The sequence below is a fragment of the Trichosurus vulpecula genome, chromosome 5, assembly GCF_011100635.1.
Source record: "Trichosurus vulpecula isolate mTriVul1 chromosome 5, mTriVul1.pri, whole genome shotgun sequence".
Taxonomy (NCBI): domain Eukaryota; kingdom Metazoa; phylum Chordata; class Mammalia; order Diprotodontia; family Phalangeridae; genus Trichosurus; species Trichosurus vulpecula.
Window position 1 is genome coordinate 266,418,162 of NC_050577.1, and position 19,924 is coordinate 266,438,085.

The following is a 19,924-nucleotide window of genomic DNA, read 5'->3' on the forward strand; positions in this document are numbered from 1 at the left end:
AGGGGACTACACAAGTCTTTGCTACTGATCAAGGATCAAATGATACATGTACCCTAAAATTAAAGTTGCTAGTAGAACTTGGACGTTAAACTCAGGTGTAGATTTAAACTAATAAGAAATTGTAGCTTTTTGAGCAGAGAAGTTCTGTGATGCAAGTGTTTTACAGTCTGTTAGAAGCATATGAGACGGGGACAGCTAGGTGGAACACCAGCCCTGGAGTCAGAAGGACCTGAGTTCAAATACGGCCTCAGACACTTGACATACTAGCTGTGTGACCTTGGGCAAATCACTTAACCCCACTTGCCCTGCCAGCCCCCCTCCATATATATATATAATGTGTGTATATATATATGTGTGTGTGTGTATAATTTAAAAAAAAGTATATGGGACAAACCTAGAAATGGAGAAACTGGAACCGGGGAATCAAGTTAGAAGGCGATTGTAAATGAGGCATAAGGATATAGAGGTATGATGCACTGGGAAGAAGACTAAAGCATATGTTTGAAAGAGCCAAAGTGTTCCCCTCCGCACACACTTTGACAATAATGGGGGAGTGAGCTAAATCTATGGGGGGAAAGTTCCAACTAAGCTAAGCTCCCCGGAGAAACACCTCAGGAACAATAAAGCTTCAGATGAAACAAAGATTGAATAAAACCAGAAAAACAGTGAATATATTTATTCATTCTAGGATCACACTAGGAAATTGCCTGAAGCCTACAAATATCCTGGTCAGGAGAGGGGCCAGGGCCTGAAGCCAGCACATTTCACCAGTTGGTGCTTCATCATGGAATGTGATGGAGGCTAATGTGACCTTTTGATTGGGGCCCCACTAGGCCGGAGAACTGACTGGGAACAAACCACAGGTTGCAGCAAGAGTAGGGCCTAGTTAGTGTCCTAGTACAATGGTGTCTTACTCTGGGACAGCAGCAGGGAGACAGGACCTAAGCTAGCTATGCCATCCAAAATAGTGTGAAGGGGCACAATAGCCTGGCACAAAATCCTCATCCAGGAACTGAAGCTGAAGGCAAATAGGAGAGAAAAAACCGTTAATGATATAATGTGACTTAGACTCCCAAGAGGAAACCTCAGAAGAATAGTTATGTAAAACAATTAGAACTAGAGCCCCTGAAGAAAAAAAAGGTGAATTAGATACAAGGACTGCAAGAATGAATCTAAGAAACTTAGCTGAAAGGAAATAGAGAATTCTCGTGAAAACATGAGAAACATTGCCGAAGTAGTGGACTCTGAAAACTAGCACAGAACAAACAACTCCAAGATAAAAAAATTAGGCTGAAAAATTAAAGCTTGCGGTATTTTTAATGACTTAGAAAACAAGAGAATTTAAAAACCTCAGCTCTGAAGGAGGGAATTGTAGGAAGAAGGTTGCAGACCAGAACCCAAAGAGCCCAGATCCCTTGCAAAACACCCCAGTAAAACTTTAAAATGTAGCGTTAACTGGAAAATGTGGAAAATCACTTATAGACAAAATCCTCCACTCAGCCTGGGGGTGCACAAAAGGACTACTTGAATCTTGTAGGAGCTCTGAAGTAGACAAGACTGGGTATGTTAAAATTTCTGCACAAAGCCTTAGGGCAACTGGAGAGGCCCAGATCTGTCTGGCAGGAAAAAAAAGCTGAAGGCAAAGACCTGCTAGTGTAACCCTGAAACTGGGTGAAGAAAGTCCAGTGGTAGGGACTGAAGTCAGAGCCTAATACAGGTGTCTTCCCTAAAGCCCTGTGGCTAGGAGGCAGGCCGAAGGCAGAGTCCAGATCAAAAGTAACCACATTCCTTTGAAGAGCCTAATCTTGGCTTTCCCATGCCATTCAGAAGTTAAGGAAAAGTCCTCAATGCAAGCATGGATCTTCTTATGGCTCCCCACCCTGTTCCTTCCCACCCCCACTCCTCCCCTCAAAAATACCAAATACTATGAGGAAATAACTTGGACTGAGAAACGCCCAGAGGGTAAACCTGAGGAAGTGATCCTACAAGTGCAACCAAAGCATCAGAGGAAAAAACCATCCTGGTTATGACTACAAAAATACCTGGGAAAAAATGAAACAGGAGGCACAAAATGGATGAGCAAGAGAGGAAGGAATGGCAAGGAAATCTTACGTCTCAGATAGTAGAAAACTACCTAAGAACTGAATGCCCAGAAAATTAGAATGAGACATGGAATGTGTGTGTTTGTGTTTAAAACTGACTTCCAAAACAGGTTAAGGAGAAAGATGTAAAGATTATCCAACTATCTGAAAACTGTGACCCCCTCCTTCAGGTAGGTATCTCCCCAGTACCTTCCCCCCAAATACCCAGATACTGCATTAAAAGAAATTATAAATAAAAACTGCCTAGAATTCTTTGAACAACAAAACCTCAAGAACCAGATGGTTTTACGAGAGAATTCTATTAAACATTCAAGGAACAATTCCAAAGTTACATGAATTGTTGGCAGTAATAAGAAATAGGCACTGTTCCAATCTTTATAATACAAATATAGTCATGATACCTAAACTAGGAAGAAAACAAAAGTAAAGATCAATATCCATGATGAATGTTAACACAAGAATTTTAAATAAAATATTAGCGAATAGGCTACAACAATAGGAAGATTACAAACTATGACCTAGTTAGATTTATATTAGGAATGCGGGGTTGGACTTTATTACTTTTCAGAGGTTCAAAAAGCCTTAATGCTTTTTAAGCTTAGAACTACACTGACTTACCAACACTATAATGAATCATGTTAATATAAATAAAACCATATGATTATATCACTACATGCTTAAAAGGCTTTGGTCAAATCCAAAACACATTTTTGCTGAAGACAGTAGAAAGCATAGTAATTAATGAACCTTTCCTCAATATAGTAAATCATACAAGCAAACAGAGGCATCTAGATGGCTCAGTGGATAGAGCACTGGGCCTGGAGTCAGGAAGACTGAGTTCAAATCTGGCCTCAGACACATAGCTATGTGACTCTGGGCAAGTCACTTAACTTCTGTTTGCTTTAATCCACTGGAGGAGGAAATGACAAAGCACAATCTTTGTCAAGAAAACACCATTAGACAGTGTTGGCGTGCAATTGTCCATGGGGTCATGAAGAGTCAGATGTGACTCAAAATAACAAGCAAACATATTTAATTCAGAAAATTTAGAGGTCTTCCCAACAAAATCAGAAATAAAGCAACCATTAACACCTCTACCATCTCACATAATCACAGAAATGTTCACCATATTAATAATACAAGGGAGAAATCAAGGGAATAAGTATACAGATAAAGAGGAAACAAAATTATCACTTAGATTATTTAGAAAACTAAAGAGATAACAAATTGATTCAGCAAAGTTGCCGGATATAAAATAAATCCATATATACCATAATCATTCCTTTATGTTGTCAATAACCCAGCAGGAAATGCTAGAAATTCCATTCAAATAAGGACAGAAGCAGAATTAAGATGGCAGGAGGAAGCTTCTTCCCCTTTCCTTCTTTCCCTCCCCCACCCCCAACACACCCTTCCTCAAAGATCTAGAGATTGCAGTAGCCTGAATTCTGATCAGAAAAGCCAAAAAAGTCACAGTAATTTTTCCAACCAGTGTGGCTTAAGGAAAATGAAAGGTCTTCAGATGGGAAATAGGTCTGGCCAGGAGTGCTTGAGGCTTGGAAGGAGATGAGCGCTGATTTTGCACCACAAAATTCTTAAAAGTAAAGTGAGTTACAGAAGGAAGTAGAACAGGTACAGCTATAATAGTGGAGAACCTCATATAACTTTCTTAAATCTAGACAAAATTAACCAAAATAAACAAGAAATTAAGAATGTGAATAGAATTTTTGAAAAGTTAGATATGATAGACTTCTTAGCTATGTATGGCACCTTCATAAAAATTGACCATGTATTGGGGCTAAAAATCTGACAAATGCAGAAAGGCAGACATTAAGGGAATCCTTTTCTGACCATAATGCAATAAAAATTACATTCAATAAAGGGCCTTTGAAGCAGAGATTAGAAACTAATTGGAAACCAACTTAATCCTAAAGAACAGGTGGGCCAAAGAGCAAATAATAAAAACAATACCTTCATTAAAGATAGTGGCCACAAAGAGGTGACATAACTACAATTTGTGGGATGCAGCCAAAGCAGTACTTAGGAGAAAATTTATCTCAATAAAAGAAAAAGAACAGATCAACATGCAACTTTAAAAAAACCTCAACAAGTTAACACATACATCCTAATTAAACACTAAAATAGAAGCTTTGAAATAAAAAATAAGATCAAAACTGAAAGTAAAATTTAAAAAAATCACTGAAGTAGTAAAATTAGAAGCTATTTTTTAAAGATGAGAAATAGAAATAAAATAAACTATTAGCTAATTTGATTTTTTAAAAAAGAAAATAAAATTACCAGTATCAAAAATGAAAAAAGTGAATTGACCACCAATGAATAAAAGTGATTATTAGTAGCTATTACACCAAACAATATGCTAATAAAACTGACAATCTAAGTTAAATAGAAGAATATTTACAAAAATAAAGATTGTCCAGAATAACAGAACAGGAATACTTACATACCCCTATGGAAGAAAAAGAAATTGAACCAGCTGTAACTCACAAAGGAAAAAAAAAACCCAGGGCCAGATGAATTTACAAGTGAACTATACCAAACATGTAAAGAAAACTTAATTCCAATATAACTTAAGCTGTTCGAGAAAATAAGTAATGAGATCCTGCCAAATTCCTTCTATAATATGAATATAAGTGACATTTAAGACAGGGGGAATCAAAATAGAGGAAGAAAATTAGACCAGTTTCCCTAACAAATTATGATGCAAAAATTTTTAAACTAAAATATTAACAAGGAGGTTACAGCAATGTATCACAATTGTCATGTACAATGTCCAAGCTGGATTTATACCAGGAATTCAGGGCTGGTTCAATATTAAGAAAACTATAAACTATTAATTTTTAAAAATCATATTATTCCAATACTTCAGAAAAAGCTTTTCACAGTGCTATTAAAAACAACAACAACCTTAAACAACAACAAATAACACTAGGAAAGCATGGGAAGTAATAAAATTTTTCTTCATATGATGAGTAGTAGTATCTAAAACCAAGAACAAAAGTCTACAATGGGGATAAGCTAGAAGTCTCTCCAATAAGATCTGGGATATAGCAAGGATGTTTATTATCACCATCATATTCAATATGGGACTAAAAATGCTAGCAGCATGACAAAAAGAAATCGAAGGAATAAGTATAGGCAAATAAGAAATTAAATTCTCACTTTATACAAATGATGGTTTACTTTGAAAACCCTAGAAGCAACTAAAAAACTAATTGAAACAATATCATCAAAGTTTCAGGATATAAAACAAACCCCTATATATCATCAGTATTTCCATATATCACCAACAAAACCCAACAAAAAGAGATTGAGAAATCCCATTCAAAATAACTACAGCCAGTATAAAATACTTGGGAGTATACCAACTGAACACAATTCCAACAGACTACACACATACACACACACACACACACATACACACACACACACACACACACACACAAATGACATTAAATTATTGGAGAAATACTGCTTGTTCCTGGGTAAGTGGAGCCAATGTAACAAAAAGGACAATAAGTTAAATTTCATTACTTATTCTGTATCATAGCAATCAAACTACCAAAGAATTACTTTGTACATAGCATGCAGAAGCAAATGAGCATAGTAACCTAGTGTTTGATAAACTCAAACATCTCAATGATTAGAGCAAGAACTCTCTATTCAACAAAAACTGTTGGGAAAATTGGAAAGAAGTCTGGCAAAAGCTAGATGTAGACGAATATCTTATATCATATACTAAGATAACCTCAAAACAGAGATGTGATTTAGACATCAAAAATAACATCATAAGTAAATTAGTGGAGCATGGAAGAAATTACCTGTTTGTTCTATGGACAGGGCAAGAATTTATAACCAAACAAGATACAGGGAGGTTCACAATAAGTGAAGAGAATACTTTTGATTACATAAAATTAAAGTTTTTACACAAACAAAACCAATGCAGCTGAAGTCAAAAGAAAAGCAGGAAACTGGAGGGGGGGTGGGAAATATTTGCAGCACGTTTTTCTAATAAAGATTTCATTTCTAAGCTATATAGGGCACTGAGCCAAATTCACAAGAATAAGAACTATTCCCCAGTTCCTAAATGGTCAAAGGATCTGAATAGGCAATTTTCAGAGGAAGAAATTCAAGCTTTCAATAGCCATATGAAAAAAAATGCTCTAAATCACTAATAATCTACAAATTAAAACAACTCTGGGGTATCACCTCACACCCATCAGACTGACTAAGATGACCAAAAAAAAAAGGAAAATGATGAATATTGGTGGGGCTGAGGAAAAATTATTGATGGAATTGTGAACTAGTCCCATCATTCTGGAAAACAATTTGGAAATATTTCCCCATTCCTAGCAATATTGCTTCTAGATCTATACCTCAAAAAGATGAAAGAAAGAGGAAGAGGATCCCTATCTGTGGCAGCAAAGAATGCTGAATAATAGTATATAAATAATGGTATATAAATATGATGGAATACTATTGTGCTATAAGAAATGATAAGGGGATGCTTTCAGAACAACTTGTATGAACTGATGCAAAGAAAAGTGAGCAGAACCAGGAAAACAGTTTATATAATAACAGTAATATTGTAAAGATAATCAACTTTGAAAGACTTGAGAACTCTGATTAACACAATTAACAACGACCAACTACAATTTCAAAGGATTCATTATGAAAAATGCTATACACGTCCACATTGAGAGCTGATATTCTTCTCCCTTGTTTTCTCCCCTTTCTCCCTCCCTTTCTTTCTTTCTTTACATAGATAATGTGGGAATTTGTTTTGTATGAACAGATATAGATATGTATGTGTGTGTGTATATACATATATATACATACATGTATTTGTAATGGGTTCTATTTTTCTTGCCTTCTCAATGAGAGATGGGAGGTAGAAGGGAAAAAATTCATAATTGAAAATATCAAATTGACTTTTTAAAAAAGTAATGACAGAAAGTATAAAATATTTGGGAGCATATCTACCAAACTACACCCAGAACCCCAGAACTATATGAATCCAACTATAAAACACTTTGTAGAAATATACATACCTAAATAATCAGAGAAAGCAATCAGGTAAGGCCAATATAATAATAATAATTTTACTTATTTGATAAATTAACTTACTTATATAGTACCAAACTACCAAGAATTATTTTATAGGCTAGAAAAAAAATTTATATGGCAAAACAAGAGGTCAAGAAACTCAAGGTAATAATGAAAAAAAAAGTGGGAAGGAAGGGAATCCATTAGTACCAGATCTGTATTACAAAGCAATAATTATTAAAATATTTTATTCTGGTTAAAAAAATGGGTTGATGTGAGAAAAAGGAAAAGAAATTATATGTTCTAAAATATTTATAGCAGCTCTCTTTGTGGTGGAAAGGAATTAGAAATTGAGAAGATGCTCATCCACTGGGAATGAGTAAGTTGTGGTATATGACTGTGATGTAATACTACTACGCTGTAAAAAAGGATGAGCAAGTGGATTTTAGGAAAACATGGAAAGACTTGCATGGAACAATGAAGACTGAAATGAGCAGAACCAAGAGGATATTGTATACACTAACAGCAATATTGTATGAAGGAAGAATAAATGTGAATGACTAAGCTATTCTGAGTTATAGTAACGTACAAAAGACCCATGAAGGAAGATACTATCTACTACCAGAGAACTGATACATGGAACTATGTATTGTATAGTTTCACATGTATATCTGTGTCAAATGTGGCCTTGTCTAGTTGTAACCAGAATGGCCTTTGTTTTCTTTGAATGACTCAGCTTACCTCATTGAGCCTCTGGATGCTGTGGCTTGCTCTTCTGGGGCAGGAAGCCCAGAGAGCATGTCAGGAAGCAGAAAACTTCCTGTGTGATAAGTCATGGGGCTGGCTGAGGGGAGGTGTTAACGTCTACGCTAGGGGGAGGGGCCAAGTCAAGAACCAATCAGCCCTGGTCATTCAGGCGGTGCTTGATGATGTCAAAAACTCTATAAGAGGGGAGAGGACAGCTTGAAGCTCTCTCTTTCCTCTTCTGGTTGGTGCGGGAAGCAGCGGCAAGCAAGCGTGACTCTGGGCCAGCCCTTGCTCTCGGGCTGAGCCCAGATGTTGGTAACTATGAATTGTATTGGGTCTGTCTGTTGATATTTGTAATTTGTTTGTGTTTTGGTTTTGAGGTTCGGGGTGCTGGTTTGTTTTCCCCCGAACTAAATGAATGTTTTGAACCTCAGGGTGCTGGTTTTTTCCCCTGAAGTAAGTCAATGAATCTGTATTTGGTCTGTCTCTTGATGCTTGTCTGTATGCTCCCCTGAACTAACTGAATGCTAACTGAATGCTAGCATTTTTCCCTGAACTAAATGATTGTTGTCTGTATGCTAACTGAATGCTGGATTAAAGTAAGCTGGTCAACCCCTTCACCGTGCTTTCCTTGTTTAAGCAGATAAAAAGAACCTGTGCTTTTCCGGTGTCCCGGCAGCGTCCTGGGTCCCGGCAGCATCCTGGGTGCATCTTACGCCCCCACAGAAGCTGCTAGCTGGGTTGTTAAAACACTAGTGCAGGATTGGGAGAGAGAGAGGGAAACAGCTTGGAACTCAAATATAACAATCACCACAAAAAAAGGTTAGGTTGCTCAGTAAAAGAGAGTAGGTACAGAAGCAAATGAACACATGAGTAAAATATCTGCTAAACCCAAAGATCCCAAGTATTGGGGTAAGGACTATTTGACAAAATTGTTGAAAAACCTGAAAAGTTGAGCAAAAATTAGATATTAGCCAACATCTTACCCTGTATGCCAAATGAAACTCTCAAATGGATATGAGATTGTATATCACAAGTGAATCAGGAGAGCAAGGAAGAAGTTTTCTTTCATATCTTTGGAGAGAAGAAAAATTTAGTTCATGACTGAATAAGTGATAGGATCACAGAAGATAAAATGGACATTTTTTGATTATGTGAAATTGAAAAGATTGTGCACCAACAAAATTAATCTGGTTAAAATTAGGAGGAGAAACCAGCCAAGATGGTGTAGGAGGAAGCAATATAGCCCAGCCTTCCCTCATCGCTATTTCCTAAAAATTTAGAAAATATACCAGATTGAACTGGGATTGGGAAATCAGAGGAAAAAGAATAACTCAGTCATTTTTTTCCAGCCTAGGTCAGCACAGGGACACAGAGAGGTCTGTGGACACTGGGGATGAGGTCTAGCTGGAAGTACACCTCATGGAGCTTTCTAGAGCAGAGAGATTGAATGAACCAGGTCCAAGATCTGGCACAGAGAGGGGCTTAACCTTATGCAAGGAGCAGAAACAGGTGCCAACCATTGCTCACACCCCAGAAAGGATGAGTGCAGACTGCAGGGGGACACTTGTGCCTGGGGTGGAGGATGCAGGCAAAGAGCCTAATCCCCCTTCCCCTCCCCAAAGACTGAGGTGTGAGGGGTGTGGGAGTGGGAGAAGAGTGAAATGTAACATACTTGGTCTTCTAGGCCGTGAAGGTTGCAGTGGTCTGTGTTACATGTGCAGGGTCAGAAGGCATAATCACAAATATGCCAATATACTCCTCCTACATGCAGAAGGCATAATATTCCATTCCGCTGCACCACCTCAGTCTCTGGGGAGGGGAAGGGGACTAGGTTCAAAGTTTAGTCTGGTTCTCATATAACATAACCGCAGCTCCAAGTCCAAAACCACCCCCTCGAAGTTGAGTCCCAGGCTCCCAGGTTCCTCAGGGTTTCCCTGATTTGTAGCTGCACCACACTTCCTGTAATCCTGCTCCAATGTTAGTATGGCTTAAACTCCCCCGTCTGGTGGAAATCTCCTCCAGCACCTGAAACTGAGGACAAACTACAGGGTGTCCCTAAACTCTGGACACATAGGGGGAAAAAATGCATATTTTTCAAGAAATGAAGTATTAACAGACCTTAGCCCCCTTGACTTCTTTTTCTGGGGTATGCTACAGGAGAAGGTGTACTCAACGAAAATCACAGATGCAACACACTTGATTGAATGCATAAAGAGTGAATGTGCTGAAATTGACAGCAGTGTGGAGTTATTGAATCGAGTTCACGTGAATCTTGCAAAGAGCATCAACCATTGTATCACAAATGATGGAAATAATATTGAAGATGTTATTTGTTAATATTCCTATTAAATAAAATGTTGAAAATTTCATTCATTTCATTTCTTGAAAATATGCATTTTTGCCTATGTGTCCAGACTTTAGGAACACCCCATACATCCCAGGCCCATTTCTCAGAGTCAAGGTAAAAGAAAGGAAGTAGGGAAGGAAATCCTTCAGCTTGCATTGGTTTAGTTCATGGGCATGATAGAAAGGAGCACAGCCAGTGGTAAAGGGAGAGAGGCTCGGTTTTGCCTCTTTAAAGTTGAAGGCAGCTAATCAAAGACTACCCCCCCAAGTGGTAGGGGACTCACTGGGCTCCATCTTAGAACTGTGCATGCCCAGAAGTCCAAGTAACGTATACAAATGAGGAAGAAGGAGGAAGGGGAGCTGGTGACCCTTGAACCTCACTCCCATCTCAGCTGGTCAAAGGACATACACACACACAGAGTTAGCTACAGAAATATGTTTCATACAACAGGGAAACAGGGGGATGAGGGTAGAGGGGAGAAGGGGATGTATGGAGGATTAATCTTAAGCAATATATTGTAGAGAGTAACCAAAAAAATATTTACGGTACCTATTTTTTGCAGTGGCAAAGATTTAAAAGATGAGGGGATGTCTATTTATTGGGGAATGGCTGAACAAATTATGGTATACAAATGTGATGGAATAGTATTGTGTTGTAAGAAATGATGAAGGTGGTGTTTGCAGAGAAATCTGGGAAGACTTCTATGAACTGAAGTAGAGTGAAGTAAGAGAACAATTTATACAATGACAACAATATTAGACACAGACAAACTCTGACAGACTTGGGAATTCTGGTTACTGCAATGACCAAATATGAGTCTAGAAGATTCGTGATGAAACATGTTACTCACTTCCTGGTATGTGATGGCCTCTGAGATCCTCTCTCTCAACTATTAGATCAACAAAGCTGGCCAAAATGACAAATCTTGGAGGGGCTACAAGAAAATAGATACGTTGATTCAGTGTTGGTGATGCTGCGAACTGGTCTAGCCATTCTGGAATGCAATTTGGATTAAGAAATACTTTTTTTTTTCAGTTAACAAAACTCTATTTTCTCTCTTTCTCCTCCTCCCCACTCCCATTGGGAGGGAAAACAAATCAAAAACAAAGCCTTGTAACAAATACAGACAGTCAAGCAAAACAAATTCCTTCATTGACCGCTTCTGAAAAATATATGTCTCAATCTGTATCCTGATCCCATTACCTCTGTCAGGAGACAGGTGATGTGTTTTATCATAGGTCTTCTGGAATCCTTCTTGATCATTACATTGATCAAAATCCTTACAACTTTTTAGAATTTCTTGTTTTATAGTATCAATTATTCTGGTTTTGCTCACTTCGTGTTCACAAAAGTCTTCTTAAGTTTCACTAAAAACCATCATCTTCATCTTTTTTTTTAAAGGAAGGAAACAAGCATTTTAAAGTGCCTACTATGTACAAGACATTGTGCTAAGCATTTTACAAATATTTCATTTTGATAGTATAACATAATAGTATTCCATTACATTCATATACCATAATTTGTTCTGTCATTTTCTCCAACTGATGGGTATCCTCTTAGTTTCCATTTCTTTGCTACCACTAAAAGAACTGCTCTATTTTTTGTACATATGGGTTCTTTACCTCTTTAAAAAAAAATCTCTTCAAGATACAGGACTAGGGGCAGCTAGGTGGTGCAGTGAATAGAGCACCGGCCCTGGAGTCAGGAGGACCTGAGTTCAAATCCGGTTGCAGACACTTGACACATGTACTAGCTGTGTGACCTTGGGCAAGTCACTTAACCCCAAATGCCCTGCCAAAAAGCAAAATAAAAAAAAAAAAGATACAGGACTAGTAGTGGTATTGCTGGATGATCAAAGAGTATGCACAGTTTAATAACTTTTCTTTGACTTGGTTCAAAATTGCTTTCCAGAATAGCTGTATCATTTCACAGTTCTACCAATAGTGCATTGATGTGCCTGTTTTCCTCAGTCCCTACAAAGTTTATAATTTCTGGAAAGTGATTTGTAACTACGAACAAGGATATCTACAAGAAACTAAGTGAGAGAAAATATGAAATAAAAGCTCTGGAGGAAAGAATTTGAAGGAGAATAAATTGTTTCAAAGAGAAAGTAATGAACCTTACCCAAAGAACTCCCTGAAAATTAGAACTAGAATGGACCAAAGACAACTCAATGACTCCAAGAGATAACAAGAAATGTTAGGACAAAATCAAAAGTTTGAAAAAATAGAAGAAAATGTGAAATATCAGATATAAAAAATGAGTTGGAAAACATGTGAAGGAGAGATAATTTAGAAACCACTGGACTCCATGAAATCCATAATTTTGAGTTGGGAAAGCCTAGTGACTATATTTCAAGAAATCATAAGTAAAAACTGCCCAGTTTTATAATAGTAAGAAGAATCCACCAATCACCTCATAAAACAAAACTACAACAACAAGAAAACTCAAATGGAAAAGTTCAAGGAATATCATAGCCAAAATCTAGAGCTTCCACATCAAAAATAAAAATCCTACAAATACACAGAAAGAAGGAGTTCAAGTTCCAAGGAACCACAATCAGGATCATACAGGACCTGGAACATTCCACCATAAAAAAGAATTTGGAATATAATATTCCAAAAGGCAGAGGACATGTTTTTACAACCAAGAAAGCTTACCCTGCAAAGTTGTAATACTTCAAGAGCAAAATGGACTTTTAAATGAAATAGAGGATGTTAAAGTATTTCATATGAAAAGGCCAGAACTGAGTGGGAAAAATGAAATACAAATACAAGAATCCAGAGAAACCTAGAAAGGGAAATTTAAGTGAGCAACAGGGATTGTATGCTGATATAGTACTAACAGTCTATAAGGAGGAGAAGAAAGAGAAGTGTCTCTTTAGAGTCTTAATGTCTTCAAAAGGTATTAAGGGGATTAAATAAGGAAAGAAAACAGTAGGTTAGTCATGTTCTTAGGGTTTTGTGGCAGGTTTGATCTGAAATGAAGAAAAAAAGGTTTGAACTTCTGAGCCTATCAATTTATTAAATAACGCATGTCAGTTGCACAATGAATCAGGACCAGGCTTCCTCAGCTTTGGCACTGGACCCTGAATAGTAGGGGAGAAAGATTTTTATTCGTTAAAAACAACCAAGTAAGACCAATTAATTAAAAGAAAACAATTAACAAGGTAAAAACCAGAATACAAGATTAAGTAATCTGATTTCTAATTGGAGTAAAGATTAGAGACTTTTCCAGCTGGGAAGGAGAAAGCGAATAAGTGCAAATCCCCAAAATCAGAAAAAAAAAAAAAAGCTGTCCCACTACCCCCAAGTGTTCATATTCAATCAAAGGAATACTGAAACAATAACTGATTGACAAGTACAGGGCCAGTTTTTAGATAAGACATATCAGTTGCTTAAGATGTATAATTGTGAGAAAATTCCTTGCCTCGATCTTTGGTTTTGACTGGATTTCTGGTCAGCATAACCTAGATCCTTAGTTAAATGTCTCTAAGCAGCAGGTGGAAGTGGTCCAACTTTTCAGCCATTTAGGAGTAGATTCAAACAATGCATTAATTGAATGAAGTTTTCTCACAAAATAGAAATCAGACTAGACCCATAATTGAATAGAAAGGAATCCAGATCCGGAATTGAGTCACAAGATGGAGGCAATGTGGTTCACTCAATTTCTACAATTCCCTCAGTTTTAAGAAGGGAAGGAAAAGGGAAAATAAAGGGTGACACATATTAGTATAGAAATGAGTGAGAAGGGAGTAGAACTTGTTCTTTCTCATAAAGAGAGGGGGCATAAGAAGATGAGTATACAAACAAGGAGTAAGCAATAAGGAAGAGTTGGCATCAAACGAACCTCATTTGTCTGAAATAGGCAAAACACACACAGAATTTGGTGCAGAAATACATTAAACTCGATAAGGAAATTTACTGATCCTAAAGGGAAGATTAAAAGTAGGAAAAAAACAAACAAAACTGGAAACTCATTTGGTTTCTGGCTGAACAAACTGTGCTGTGTGATTATAATGGAGAATTATTGTACCATAAGAAATGACAAAAGAGACAGCTTAAGAGAATTCTGAGAAGTAAGAACTTATACTAAATAAAGTGAGCAGAACCAATTTACATGACAGTATTATAAAGAAAAACAACTTTGATAGACTTACAATCTTTGATAAAAAACAATGACCAACCCAGTAATGCCTTGTGTAATTCTCTTTTTGTGTTCTTCTGTGTATATATACATACTCAATTTTGTGTGTGCTTAATTAAGTTCAGAATTAATGAAAAATTTTAAAGCACATATTAGGGACACTGTGACAAAAGTCTCAGCAGAATCAATATGTGGCTTTCCTATGCTAATCAATGACTTTATACCCTACCTGCTCACATTTGGGCCTGAACCACACCTACCTACTGACTGTAGAGTCTCAGAGGACAGAAGGAAAGCAAACACAATCAGTATATGTCTTGGCTTCAAGAGAAGTTAGAGAAAGCTTACTACCTAGCCACAACTTCAGCCCAAAAGAACACTGAAATGAATGATACTATGATGATTGAATTGTCTAGACCTTCAACTAGAAGATAATGTTCTGCTGAGAAGTCATGATGTTCATGGGATACACAAGTTAGCAATTTGATAGAAAGTTACCTTATACCTAGGAGTAGAGAGACAAGTCATATTGATTTGTGAACAAAATGATCCCAGAGACTGTCAATGATCCTGTAAAAGCAATCCACTGTAACCACTTATTGCCAATAGGTGAGTTGGATTCCCCGAAAAAGCAGACAAAAAAGTGATGGACATTCATTTCAGTGGATGCCATGTGAAAAAGATAACCTTCTAGTCACAAAGGTCTGACTCAGTGATCCAGAAACTAATTTCAAGTAAAGAATATTCTGTGAACTATACTCTTAAAATCCAGTTCAAATGATAGAAAAGGTTTAAACTCAGAGGCAATAGCTTTCCTATCTAGCACTCTAGATGCAGACACTGCTCCGGTTTCTACATGCCCTGACAGAATGTAGTAACCCATGTAGCCAACCTGGACCCTCTAGAAGTTCAGGTTTAGGAAAACAGGACTATAGTCATGATGAGGATGCATGCTTCAACTACACAATCGACATAGCCCAGGGATAGAGGCAGAAGTTGTTCATCCTCCATTTTGAAGAAGACCAATGACATCAAGGATGAGGCAGAATTGTGCAAAGTCATCAACCTCTCTCTTCCACACTTATTAGAAATCCAGAGGCAGGACAGAAGTCAAGATGAATGGCAATGGCATGGGATACAGTGGATGATCTTGGCACTCCACAGTGCCTGCTTCAGTTGCCTTCATGATTGTTGGAACAAATTGTTCCCATTTGCCCATTCTATCAGGGAAAGTGTTCTCATCCTTGGGGTAGTGTAAGACAGGTAAACACTAGCTTACAGGAGGGCTGCTAGCACAGGTTCACTCTTGATCTGGTCAGACAGGAAGGACCAGAAGACAGCTTTGGAGGGGTTAATAATCTTACTTTATTCTAGTCTAGTCTTCTCACAAGAGGGTTGCTGATAATGGGAGCACCAACACCTACAGCATTCCCTAATCACCCTTCTCTAAGGGGCCTGAGAGAAGATCGGGCAACCACCTCTACATCTTGATGGTGTCAATGGAGACAGGCACAGCTAAATCCCCTAAGTCCTCTCAAACCTCAGTAGGGGCCTGCTGAGGCAAACACAGATTCCCCCAAGCCTTGATGGGGGCTGATCAAAGAGCTCACAGCACTCCGGCTTGTGCATTGGCACTGACCAGTGCCCACTTGCTTTATAGAGCAAGACACAAAGAAGGCATATTGCCAGCAATAGCCTCACGAGTTTACATTACCTCACCGTTTATATCCACTGAACAGTCGCAGTGGATATTTACAACTTAAGCACAAATGTTTATTTTACCATTATATAATGCTGTGCAGGCGTGACGGAGATGTTTACAAGTCATGAGCCTGGGAAATAGAGATTGTAATGGCCACGGCCCCTGGGAAACTAATCTATAAGAAAGAATAACAAAAATCCACCTTACACACACTAAAATCCACCTTCCTTACAGGTAAACATCTCCTTAATCACAAGTTTGAGGTCTGCCAGTTACTCTCAACCTGGTTTAGCCCATCTACCAAGACGGTATTATGGGGCTGTGTCTGCTGCTTGTGCTACAGGTTTTTGGAGCTACAAGTGAGAGCTGGGTGAATCAGATGGACACCAAAGGTGGAAGAGCAGGCTTGTAAAGGGCTCAGCAGCCCTCATAGCAAAGGCACTAGTCCAGGGATAGGGGCAGTTAGCTCAGTAGAAGAGCTACAACTTTCTGACCAATGATCAGGCTAACTATGATGTACTAGGTGAAAGAGGTTAAATGGATACAACATATAGCCAGGAGATAATAATGCTAATGCACATAATGTGTACTTTGTATATAATTTCATTGTAAGTTAATTGATGGACATCATTTACAGCATGTATTACATATGTTATTTTTCTTGTTTGTGTTTATTTACTCATGTATTAGTATCATGTATATACTGTAGTTGCATTTGCCTAACTATTGTTTTACTGTATGTTTATTTACGTTTCTTTTTCTTCACATTTTATTAATTTGCAGACACACCAATGTCATTTCTGCTTTAATTTTGGTGTTTGCTTATTAGTTTGGGTCCCATGGATCGTTGGTGTGTATTTATTGTTAATAACATGCTGAGATGATTACTAGTTTAATGATGCTAGTTTAATCATCCTTGTTCCATTAAGTGTTGCTGTTTTCTTTGATGATTAGCTGCTGTGTAACTCCAGAGGCCACGTACCCAGGCTGATTCTTGAAAGGGACTGCAAAATTCTAAACCCTGGGAAAAATGCAACCATTTAGTCAGACTTCCAGGTAAAAAGTCTGAAATCTAACTGGAATTCGAGAAAAAGAAAGAACCTCTTCAGCTCTGAGACGGTAGATTTTATTGTCACAGTGGTGGCGTTCCCCTGAACTCCCAAACTTAACTGAGTGGAAGCCGAGGGAATGAGGGGAGCCTGGGTGGAGACATCAAGCGGTCCCATACAAGTCAGAGCACTGTCGGACTCACCAGGCTCCAGGTCCTGTGACCTTCCCCTCTCCACCCAGGGAGCCCTTGGCTCTGGACCCCGAGTGCAGCTTAACCAAGTTCAATCCTGAGGGACAGGCGCTGCCCCTAACAAGAAGACTCCCTTTTCCCCCAACTCTTTAGCTCACTAAAACCCCACCCTGAAACCCTAGAGACTATTACAAATTAGGATCACATCCAGGGTTTCACAAAAAAGGGAAAAACAATAAAGATACTCAACGTATGTATGTGGATCAGGTGTGAAACATACAGGTAATTTATTACAACGCACACACAAAAAACCCAGGACGACACTCAGGGATGCACGGACTGATGAGAATCCAGTACAACTACAGCTACACCCCTCCTCTGAGGGAAACTTCCCGTACTCTTCACAGCTAACAAAGCTAACGGTGAGTTAACCTCATGGAGTACATTAGGAATCAGCGATCCACTAAACGTCACCGGCAAGACTTGAACCGGAGACCTGTTGGTTCCAGAACACTAGCTCTTCCTCAGCGCCACACTAACTCCTACCTCAAGCTCATTGCCTGTCTGACTCCAGACTCGTACAAGGACTTTCAGTACAAACACACAAATTTGCTTTTCAGCTGGCCTATATCACTAAAACACGCCACTTAAGAAATGCCAGGAAATCCAGCCGCTGGCGCGTCCTTACTGGGAGTCACCCCAACAAGCCCTCTCGCTCTCCCCCCTCCTTTCTCTCATTACACTCCCCGAATTCGGTGTCATAGCTGGATCTCATCACAGCTACTCTTTTAAGCCTTTCCTGCCATGTTTCCTAAAAATGTCTGTGCCTCACATCCCATCTAACCTCTAACTAATCAAACCCTTATAGCCCCTCACCAGGAAATTAATAAAAACAAGAGCGGGCAGACCTAGAAAGGAAAGGACTGGCAGGATGGCGTCTCGCCCAGCTCCCAACGGAGCTATGCAAAACACGCTCCTCCCCTCTACACCTCGAAAATCCAGGGGCTTGACCTTTTTTTTTTCCAAGAGGAACCAACACTGTATGAATTAGGTTAGAGCGTCCTTTTTCTTGAAGGTAAAAAATAAAAAAACAAAACAACGCGGCCGTCACGAACAGGATTCGAACCTGTGCGGGGAAACCCCATTGGATTTCGAGTCCAACGCCTTAACCACTCGGCCACCGTGACTCCCGGACTCAACGTTTGCCGCGCGCTTATAGGAAGGGTCGCCAGCAGCGCGGAAAGGGCTGCGAACCTGAAAAGAAAATTTCTTCCTCTGATTCTCGGTGCTGACACCCCTTCACTTCCCCACCCTCCCAGGGTTCCTCACCGAAGTTTGCGAGAGAAGGCTCGGAATCCCCTCAGGAAAGGGCGGGGCCCGGGATCAGCCCGAAGTGGGGCGGTATCAGTGGGAAAGTGGGTCCCAGAGGGCGGCCCCGGGGGCGGGGAGAAGCGAGAGGGCTCCTGGTGGAGTGAACGTCCCGGGGGATGGGGAGCGACAGTGTGGAGGGGCTGGAACACCCGAGAGGGGGCTTCCCGGAGAAGAGAGAACGGCTTTCTTCTCACGGAAGAGCTTCGACCCCTCCCACTCCTCAGTGACCTTCGACGCTCTTCCCTGCCCCCAATGACCTCCCTCAGTCACTTCCCTCACCCCTTATTTCCCTGTCATTCTCCCCACTCCCAGTCCCTCAGTTACCCCTCTTCTTCACCCCCCCCCCCGCCGCTCTCTTCCCCCGCCCTCCGCTGATCCCCCCCAGTCACTCTCTCTTTCACTCACTCCCCCTGTCATTCCTCTCTCAATCCCCTCGGTCATTCCACCCGTCCTCCGGTAACACCCGCTGTGACTCCCCCGGCCTTCACTGAACACTACCCCCGTCACTCCCCTCTCCCCTCACTGACCCTCCTGTCTTTCCCCTCACTGACCCCCACTGCAGTCTCCTCTCCCCTCCCTAACCCCCCGTCACTCTCCTCTCCCCTCACTAACCCCCCGTCACTCCACCCTTCCCTCACTGAGCCCCCCGTCAGTCCCCTCTCCCCGCACTGACCCCCGTCTTTCCCCTCGCTGACCCCCCTTCAGTCTCCTCTCCCCTCGCTGACCCCGCCGTAACTCCCCCCTTCCCTCAACTGACCTCCCGTCACTCCCCCCTTCCCTCACTGAGCCCCCCGTCAGTCCCCTCACCCCTCACTGACCCCCCCGTCTTTCCCCTCTCCCCTCACCGACCCCCCCGTCCCTCCCCTCATTGACCCCCCCGCCACTCCCCCCTTCCCTCAACTGACCTCCCGTCACTCCCCCCTCCCCTCACTGACCCTCGCTCCTCACTGACACCCCCATCACTCCCCTCTCCCCTCGCTGACCCCCCCCGTCACTCTCCTCTCCCCTCACTAACCCCCTAGTCGCTCCCCTCTCCCCTCACTGACCCCCCCGTCGCTCCCCTCTCCCCTCACTGACCCCCGTCCCTCCCCTCACCCCTCACTGACCCCCCGGTCACTCCTCCCTTCCCTCAACTGACCTCCCGTCACTCCCCACTTCCCTCACGGAGCGCCCCCGTCCGTCCCCTCTCCCCTCACTGACTC

The 19,924-nt window shown here is 40.4% G+C and overlaps 1 protein-coding gene and 1 non-coding gene across 2 annotated transcripts in view; both read right to left on the reverse strand.

Annotated features, from left to right (window-relative positions):
* The window catches only part of NABP2 (nucleic acid binding protein 2), a 52,324-nt gene extending 33,825 nt beyond the window's left edge, over positions 1 to 18,499 (reverse strand). The window contains exon 1 of the mRNA XM_036759499.1: positions 18,478 to 18,499. Coding sequence (XP_036615394.1) covers positions 18,478 to 18,496 — 19 coding nt within the window. The 5' untranslated portion in view covers positions 18,497 to 18,499. The remainder of the gene's footprint in view (positions 1 to 18,477) is intronic.
* TRNAS-CGA lies at positions 18,457 to 18,538 on the reverse strand. The gene has a single exon. It is a non-coding gene; the product is annotated as a tRNA-Ser (tRNA).
* Between the last annotated feature and the right edge of the window lie 1,386 nt (positions 18,539 to 19,924).